The sequence below is a fragment of the Phyllostomus hastatus genome, unplaced genomic scaffold (genome assembly GCF_019186645.2).
Source record: "Phyllostomus hastatus isolate PE091 unplaced genomic scaffold, TTU_PhHast_1.1 phas_scaffold_46, whole genome shotgun sequence".
Taxonomy (NCBI): Eukaryota; Metazoa; Chordata; class Mammalia; order Chiroptera; family Phyllostomidae; genus Phyllostomus; species Phyllostomus hastatus.
Window position 1 is genome coordinate 24,321,833 of NW_025334032.1, and position 9,443 is coordinate 24,331,275.

The window sequence follows — 9,443 nt, forward strand, 5'->3', positions numbered from 1 at the left end:
ATAAAAACAGGTTCTATGTGAAACTTGTTACATGAATATATATATGAATATTGTATACACGTATAAAAATGTATTTGTTACTGTGGGTAGCTGTTAGAAACATTTGAAAAATTGCCTTAGTTTGTAGTAAATCATTATGTGCTATTGCAGTTAGGAAGTAAAATATCTGTCCATTGCCCATCCTTCACCTCACACCCTGAAAATCAACTGTGCCCTGGCTGAGAAGTCTAGACTTCACCTTATGTGCTCTTGATGTGTTGTTGCCCGCCTGAAGCCATACAACCACCCTACAAGGATTACAAAAAGAAAAAGAAAACCTGTCCCTGTTTCACAGATAAGAAAGTTGAGACTGAAGAGGTGAGTGGGCCTGGGATCATAAAGCAGGGGAACCAGGACCAGAAGTCTCCGAATACAAAACCTGTGCTTTCTGCGCTTCGGTTCCCAGGATCCCCACTACCATTCCAACAAACCCAAAGATGGGTGGTGTTGCCCAGTGCTCACCTCCTCTGAGCCAGGACCCACACAAGCTCAAGGTCCCTGTCCTCAACCCCCAGCCTCTGCCTCCTAGGGAACTGCAGAGGAATCTTCCACCACACCCTACAAATATTCCATTTGGCTGAATAACCAAAGTTTCCCAGGACAGCCAGCTCTCAACCCTCAGACCCCTTCTCCATGCTGTTGGCCATTTTTTTTAACTGAACACTCACACCCCATCCTCCATCTCAAACCTGGCTAACTCCTTATTGCACTTCCCACACTCAGCCCTAATGTCACTGCCTCGCAGAAGCGTTCCACAACACTCCTCCCTCTCCCTGTGTAATTAGGTGTTCCATCCCCTTGTACTTCCCAAAACCCTCAGCTGTTCTACAACTTTCCATATGGGTCCTGTGGTTCATTTTTCTCATAACTGTAGACCCACACGGTGGCCACCCAGTAAAGACTGTTGAATGAATGAGTGGAGTCCTCTCCTTTGCTCACCTGCCTCCATCCGCTGGCCCCGGGGCCTTCCTCTCCAGCACTCTGCACAGCCTGAGCCAGAGCTCTGCTATCTTCCTCCCTGAGCAGTTGTGTCCATCTGATCTCCCTGGGAGGTTCCGCCATGACCAAAAGCAAAGCCAGGCCCTGGCCTGATAGCTCAGTTGTTAATGTCATCCTGATGTGCCAAGATTGTGGGTTCGATCCCCAATCATGGCACATGCAATAATCAACCAATTACTGTATTGATAAGTAGAACAACAAATCAATGCTTCTTTCTCTGTTCCCCCTCCCTGCTGTTTAAAATCAATAAAAAAATTTTTTTTAAAAAGCAAAGGCAGATACGATGTGTGAATCAGATACAGATGACATGCAAAACCAGAGGAAATTTGCAGACCGCTCTCCGCCCTTACTCAGAGGGACAGTAAGAGTTAACTAGTCATTCAGCCTGGAAAAGATGAAGAAGAGAAGGAAGCCTTGGCCCTGCGGGAGGTCACTAGCACCTCCTCCTCTGAGTCAATGGCAGCCTCTGACATCAGCAGCAGCTCAGCCCTCCAGGCTCCCCGCACGGCCCCCTCCCCTCTCACAATGGCCATAATTCTCCACAGGATAGCAACAGCGGGGCCTTGAACGTTATTATCTGCAGGGCCTATCCCATAATAACCCCCTCCCCACCCCTCCCCACCTCCGCTGGAACACACATGTGCATGAGGGTGCACGTGTACCAAGAAGGGAGGAGCAGCCGTCCCAGCACACCATCTGTACCTTCTTTCCAAGTCTATAAACAGCAAAACCCCCATCCTCACCCGCTTCCGCACAATGAACAACAGAGACCAAGTCCTTTTCTCCCTTCGATCCTATTTTCTATTCGGGGCTCTTTGGGGGCTGGAAACAAAGCCAAGAGGCAGGTTTCCTAATTCAAAAGACATACTTGGCCCCCTGCCCCAGCTGCTTCCCCATCTGGTCACCCGACAGAGAAGGAGCAAGAGCCTGCTCTGGGCCCTGCCTGAAGCTGAGTGCTGGGGGGTGGGGATGGATGTGGACAAGGAGCCTCAGGGACAAATAATCCCACAGAAGAGACAAGCAAACACACACAAACCATTGCACAAATCAGGACTGGAGATATGCCCTTCTAGAGGTACTGGCAACAAGGGCGTAAGCCAAAGGGATAAGCTGTTCCAGAAGGTTGTGAGGAGGGGGGGCTGCAGGGGGCCTTGAGCACTGGGCCAGCCCCTGGTGAGAGATGGGAGGAGGACAGACAGGGCCTCTCTGAGTTGCTGGACCCTTCCCACTGCTTCACCAGGGATTGAAATGAAGGTGTGGGACTCGCCCTGTTGTGTGTGGGCTCCCGGCACCAGGCCTGGCTCTGAGCAGGCCGTGTCCCTTTCATCCTTTCTGTAGTGAGGGAGACAGGGGTACCTCACTTTCTAGGCCTCCCCTCTGCCTCCAGGCAGTGGTGACAGGGCACAGAAGTCTCACACAGCAGGCAGGCTCTGAGCCAGGGGCAAATCAGTGTGCTTCTCTGACCTTCCAAAATTCTTACCAGATGAGTCTGGCTTAAAAACAACTGCAAGGGCAACCTTAAAGGGAAAAGATTTCACCAGAGACCAGCATGCAGGCTGGGAGGGATCTTCCTCACTGGGCCTCTGGGATGAGGTGTGGGAAGAGCAGGGAAGACTCAGCTGCCTTATGAGTCTGTGTAGAGCACAGGCCCCCAAAGTGCAAAGACCAGGGTGAGCACTCCTGGACCACGCCCAGCCCTGTGGCACAGCCTGCCCTACCTGGGCACTCAGAAAACGTCTGAGTGAGGGTGAAGGGTGCAGCTGGGCTCGGGTCCCCTGCCCTTTGCGCCTCTGGCCAGTTCTCCCCTCTGCTTTGGGGCCTTACAGGGCTCGGCCCTGAGGCGTCATAATTGTGCCAGCACAAACCCCTAAGCAGGGGAAACAAACTCTGAGCAAGGTTTTGGTAAAGTTGTTCATATAAATGGCCAAGTAAGTAATTCAACAGTTGAACTCACGAAGCACCTGGGGGCTGCCAAAGGAACAGTGTGTGGGCTGAAGGCCAGAAGGTCTGTGTGGTTTTCCCAGCCCTCCCACTGACTAGATGTTTGACCTTGAACAGGTCATTTCCACTCTCTGGACTTTGGGCTCTTCATACAGGGGCTGGATGGCCTCCACCAGCTCTGACCCACTAAGTTTTAGCAGACACCCTGGGCACTCTCCTAGGCAGCATTGCCCAAAGCCTAGTGTGCAGTTCACAGAACACCTGCATGGCAATCACCTGGGAATTTTACACACACACACTCACACAGCTTTCAAAGCCTCATTTCTAGACCTATTAAATCTGGAGTTTCTGATGACGAGGGCTAGAAACCCGTTCCAAGGAGCAGCCCATGTGCTATTTGAGAACCATTCTTGGATGGTGTATACTTTCTTCTAAACCGCCTTCACCTCAGCTGCTTCTTTTTCTCTCCCCTCCACCCACTGAGTCTGGCAGCAACCTCCCTACTCCTTTCTGTGCACTGTCCTACCCCCTCCACTCCCCACAAGTGGCCAAAGCAGCAGTGTGAGGCAATCCCTCTATCCTTGACCCTTTCCTTTGCACAGTGACTAATGGTTTTCTTATCTCTTGGTGATGAAGCACAGCCTTCAGCTGGGAGCATTTAAGATGCACAACACAGGCCCCCAGCCACAGCTGCAGGACCCTGAGACAGGCCTTGACAGACTCAGGAAGGACGGAAGCCACCTTGGAGAGCAGGAGCAGAGGCAGCGGCAGCAGCAGCAACAGCAGCACTACCACCAGCACCAGCCCCCAGGAAAGAATGCTCCTAGCAACATTTAAGCTGTGTGCTGGGAGCTCCTACCGACACGTGCGCAACATGAAGGGTGAGTTCCCTTGGGGAGAGGGTGTTCATGATGGTGACCAGAATCTCTCAGGCATGTGGTTCGGTGGCAAAAGTACTGGACTGGGGGCAAGCCACTCGGCTCTGATCCCAGCCATGCCTTCTGCTGGGCAAGTCTGCAAAGCTCTTGTCCCTCGTGGACCTCAACTTTCCTGCTGGAGCCTCTGGGCTGAATATGAAGATGCCTGTGTCCCTTCCAGATTCTGTGATTTCTGGTCTCCCTTCCAGGGCTACAATCTTCCTCGAACTCTTCCTGGCTTGGTCTTCCTCTGGGATTGGTCCCAAGGGTACCAGGGAAGTCCTAGCTACAGTGGGAGAGGTAGAAGCAAGCCTTGACTGCAATGAGCAGTACTAGCAAGCCTGAGACATGCTCAGAGAAGGAGGTGGGGGGAGGAGAGAAGGAAAGGGGAGTAAGACAGCAGGGTAGCGAGGACCCTAGCTGCTGGCTAGGGGGCAGGTGTCTTTAATTCTCCTGCTGTAGCAGGTTTTTTCTGGTTCGAACAAAGCTTCTTTCCCTTTAAAGGCCATGCTGGTTCAGCTGCTGTCCCTAGGCAGGGCCAGGCCTGGCCAGCCCAGATGGAAGGCAGGTTTCTGGGCCCAGGGGCAGCCTGGTGCAGCATAAAGAGCACTGGGAGTTGACCTGGTTCTAGTTCAGGTCTCTGCTAGGAATTCTGTATGTTCCTAATCAAGTCACTTCCTTCTCCAAGCCAGTTTCCCATCTGTGACAATATGAAGGGGTGGAGGGGACTTTCCCACCCTTGGACAACGGTTTCCTTCTCTTCCTGCAGGGCTGCGGCAACAAGCTATGCGGGCCATTGGCCAGGAGCTGAACCGGAGGGCACTGGGAGGCCCGACCCCGAGTGCGTGGATTAACCAGGTCCGGCGTCGGAGCTCTCTGCTTGGTGAGTGCTGAGGCTTCTGGGCTCCAGTCAGTGGCAGCAGGCTCCCAGGGTGCAGACACTGTACCTGTGGCTCTGGTCCCCTTGACCCCATGACAACCTTTTTTACTCTCTTGGAGAGAATGGGAATGGAGCTCCTCACAGCCAGACCCTCTCCCTATCACCTGCAGCTGCTGTGTCTAACTTGACCTGCAGGCTGAATCCTATGGCTTTGGTCTTGACTCTTGAAAGAGCAGATCCAGAAATCAAGGGGACATAAGCTGGTGGGAAGCTAGGGGACGGGTAGGAAGCTTGGTTTCTCATTGGCTGTGTATCCAGGTTCTCGACTGGAAGATACTCTCTATAGCGACCAGGAGCTGGCCTATATCCACCAGGGAGAGGAGGCTATGCAAAAGGCCCTGGGCATCCTCAGCAGCCAGGAGGGCTGGAAGCAGGAGGACCAGAAGGTGAGGGAGAGTGCGGAGGAATGCGGGGTTCCTCACCGTCCCACTGCCGTCCTCAAGGCCAGCTGGGGCGGGGTTGGTGGGGTTCCTGCTCTTCTCACAATTCCTGCCTTGTGCAGTAGTCGCTGGGCAACAGGTAGTTTTGAGAATTCTCCTTTCCCAAGAATATATCCTCAGATACCCCCTTCCCCTACCAAAGACACCCTGGAGACTCACGTTTGAGAAGCATTGTATCTTTACCTCCCCTCTAAATACATTGCACACCCATGCAGCAGAGACCATGCAATGGGGTTCTGCACGCAGGAGAGGCCTCAGTACCCCGGGCTGGCAGTGCCAGTGCCAAGGCAGTGTCTGTGCTGTTCAGCCTGCTTTATGGCCGAGCTCGCAGGGGTGACCTGGGCTTGCCCGAAACAGGGCTGCACCAAAACACAGTGGCCCAAAGCCTTCCGGCTCTCTGCTCCTGAGCACCACACCTTCCCTGGGAGCCAGTCACAAGGCACATGTTCAAGGCCAGTGGCTCTACTGAGACTGATTTTATCTTCACCAAAAGTTTACATGCTGCCCATTACCTGAAGTTCCAGTAAAACCTCTCCTTCTCCAAGCTAACAGACTACTACCCTGCGAGTCAAGAAACCTGAGATTGAAGCCCAGCACTGCTCTTAGCTGAGGCTCCCTGGGCGAATCACAGCCCTTCTCTGGCCCTACATCTTTCTTGGGTGAAATGAGGTACTGGGGACTGAGAAAGTCTTTAAGGTCCCATCCAACATCCTATGTGCATAATGAGTTGGTTGTAGACCAGACTTCTCACACTCTGAGTCTGTCTCCCCCCGGACTTCAAATTTCTGAAGTCAAGTAAAGTCCTTTGCAGCTGGGCCTGCCCACGCCCATGAATATTTGCCACCAAGACAAATGGGCCCAGGGAGCAGACAGGTCCCTTCTGGTCTCCAGCACATGTGCAAGGCTCATGGCAGGAAAGATCACCTACTCTTCTTAATCAGAAATATTATAGTTCCAGATGTCTCGATACTTAGTTCCCGTCCCTGTCCCCGTCCTGTCTTGCCTGATACTGTCTGTCTCGGGTCAGGAATATTTTTCTCTAATTTTATCCTGGGGCTCCTCTCTCTGCCTAACAGGCCAATGGGGACAAAGTGCTGAGTAAAGTGGTCCCAGATGTGGGCAAGGTATTCCGGCTGGAGGTGGTGGTGGACCAGCCCATGGACAGGCTTTATGAAGAGCTTGTGGAACGCATGGAGGCAATGGGGGAGTGGAACCCAAATGTCAAGGAGATCAAGGTGAGGCGGAGCCCGGGGGTGAGTGGCAGGAGCCCGTGGGAGCCCGGGCTGAAAGGTGGCCAAAGCTGTAGGTGGTAGTGCCTTATCCCCAACACTGGCTAAGTTGATTCCGGTTCCCCGTGGCTTGGCAGGTCCTGCAGAAGATTGGGAAAGACACAGTGATCACTCATGAGTTGGCTGCGGAGTCAGCAGGAAACCTCGTGGGGCCCCGTGACTTCGTGAGTGTGCGCTGTGCCAAGCGCCGAGGCTCCACCTGTGTGCTGGCTGGCATGGCCACACATTTCGGGGAGATGCCCGAGCAGAAAGGTGTCATCAGGTAATACTGGCAGCAGGCTCAAAAGCTCCGTTTCTGAACACAGGCCTGGGGGCCATGCATGTGATGAATGCTGGCTCCAAGAAAGCAATCCTTGGTCCCTACTCCCAGCTTCCTGTTACAAAGGAAGATTCTCGTGTTCCATAGCAGGGGACAAAGACAAGATTAGCCTTACTTATACAGCCAGTTTGTCCTGACCCTCTCTGAAAGTTCAAGGGCCTTAACAGTTCACTAAAGCAAGAGGTAGGGCTGAGGTGTAGCTGGTATGGTCAGGTAAGGCTGTACCAGTGATTAAAACATAAGTCACACCTCTTAGAACACAGTTGCTGAGCTCCTCAGGGGCCCCGGCCACCACCCTAGACCCCTTCCCCAATTTCTCTGTTACCCAGCAACTAAAAGGCACCACAGGAAGCCTCCAGGTCCCAGGTCCAGTTCTAATTGGCCTTTGTTCTGATAAGCTGGCAACCATGCCACTTGTTCAATATCACCCTTGGCAAAGGATGCTTCTCTGATGCCTGGGAAGACAAGGCACTCGAGAAATGTGGTTAGATAACTAGCCCGCATGTGAGAACTCGGAATTATCTTCCTGACTTGATTTCTCTTCAATTGCCAGAGCTGAACATGGTCCCACCTGCATGGTGCTCCATCCCCTGTCTGGGAGTCCCTCAAAGACCAAACTCACTTGGCTGCTCAGCATTGACCTTAAGGTGAGGAGCACGGGAGGCGGCACATTGGGCAGCTGGTGAGAGGACAATAGGTTCCTGCCCCTCCCACTCCATCCCACACAGTATAGGAAAAATCCTTCCATTCTGAGAGAATCAGACAGCTGAGGAGGGAAGAGATTTGAGTAATGGCTTGATATTCCACCATCTCAACAGCCTGCAATGGGTCCCTCTTACCTCCCCACGTAAAATTTCAACTTTGTAGTTACTTTAGAAAAAAGGAAACTTGCACCCAGAAAGGTGTGCTAACTAGCTCAGGGTCACACAGCTGGAGAAACAGGCCTGAAATTTGTCCTGAGGGCAAATCCGGTGCTTCTGGCACTTTCACAATGGCGGAACCACAAAGGAGTCCTCCAGCCCTGGACCCTGGCCGACTACAAGGCCACACCTATCCACAGAACTTGAAGACCAGGACCATACCAACCAGTAACGTTTGTGATAGGGTCCAGAGGTGCCTGGAGTGGAATACCACCCACAAGATGGCCAAATCCTTCTGTCTTCTACTCTAGGGATGGCTGCCAAAGACTATCATCAACCAAGTCCTATCACAGACCCAGATGGACTTTGCCAACCACCTGCGCAAGCACCTGGAGTCCAGTCCTCCTCCTGAAGCCCGGTGTTGAAGACCAGCCTGCTGCTTCCAGCTGTTCTAGTTGCACTGGCTTGCATGCTCATCAGGAAAATCCCTCCCAGAAGCCTACAAGTCTGCTTGAGATCTTCACTGGGGAACAGTGGGTTGGGGTGGCAATGCATTTACATTATGATAGTAGGACTCAGACTGGTAAAATTTTAGCACCAAGAAGACAGGGATGGGGCTCTTATACAAAGGTGAGCCTTCTAACTTCATTCACCACTTAGCTGTGAAATGAAGGTTAAGATTCCCAAATATCTGTAAAACTTTTCTCTGGGCCCTTACATGTCTACCTAAAAAACATCTCAAAATGCTACGAGCTGAGAGAAGGTGCAGCGAGGGTGCTAAATATGAGGATTGGGACCTCATGCTTTATGGGCTGAGAGCTCCACTCCCTGCAGGCAGTGGGTGTGGACACAGCAGGGTCTTACAGCAGGGGCTCCAGCAACTCTCTGCCCCTCCACCGAGTACGCAGAGAGCTGCACCCAAGTGCAGGCCACTCCCCCAGCAGGTGCCTTCCAGAGACCTAGGTCAAGTTTTCCTGATGAACGAATACAGAACTGTTAGGGCGGTCCCCCTACTTCTTCCATGAGCACCAGTCAGAATAAAGAATCGTGACGAATACAAAAATTTCAGTCTGTACCTGTTTTAAAGTTCTACTCTGAAGAAATCTCTTTCATTAAACTGCAACTTCATACTAAAGCTTTGAGTCCTAGACAAAAATCTTAATTAAATTTAAATTCCCCCAGCTCATTAAAAGGAAAAACTACTGGGGACTTATGTCATTCAGTTATTTAGAATTTGTTATCAGAAACTTCCCCCAAAACTTAATTTCCATGGTAGGCACAAGCCTAAACTTTAAGAATTCTATAACTGGTAGCTGAGTAATGGATATTGTACGATGAAGATTATGACTGAGGATGTTTATTTACTTCTAAGAAAGGATAGTGCGACTTGGGGTGGTGAACACACAATATCATACAGATTTTATAAAATTGTATACCTGAAACCTATAAAATTTTATTAACCAATGCCCCCTTAATAAATTCAATAACAAGGATAGTGCCAAATATCAATGAATGAACAATATTACTAAGATAAAGTTAAAAACAAATTTTATTTTCCCATTAGTGACTGTTTAGATCTAAGAAGGCAACTGAGCCTTTACTTCAAGTCTATTGTATCCGCCCTCAGTCTGGCTGAGGACTGCCAGTTTCTCTGCTTTAGTAGATCAATATTCCATTATTTTGAGGGATGGCTGGAATA

General features: G+C 51.2%; 1 protein-coding gene across 1 annotated transcript; it reads left to right on the top strand.

Moving 5' to 3' along the window:
* Nucleotides 1-3,734: 3,734 nt before the first annotated feature.
* On the top strand, nt 3,735-8,759 carry STAR (steroidogenic acute regulatory protein). The gene is made up of 7 exons (XM_045821698.1): nt 3,735-3,860; nt 4,666-4,779; nt 5,095-5,222; nt 6,353-6,511; nt 6,643-6,827; nt 7,438-7,531; nt 8,056-8,759. The coding sequence occupies exons 1-7, from the start codon at nt 3,797-3,799 to the stop codon at nt 8,167-8,169; spliced, it is 858 nt and encodes a 285-aa protein (XP_045677654.1). The 5' UTR covers nt 3,735-3,796; the 3' UTR covers nt 8,170-8,759.
* Nucleotides 8,760-9,443: the final 684 nt, after the last annotated feature.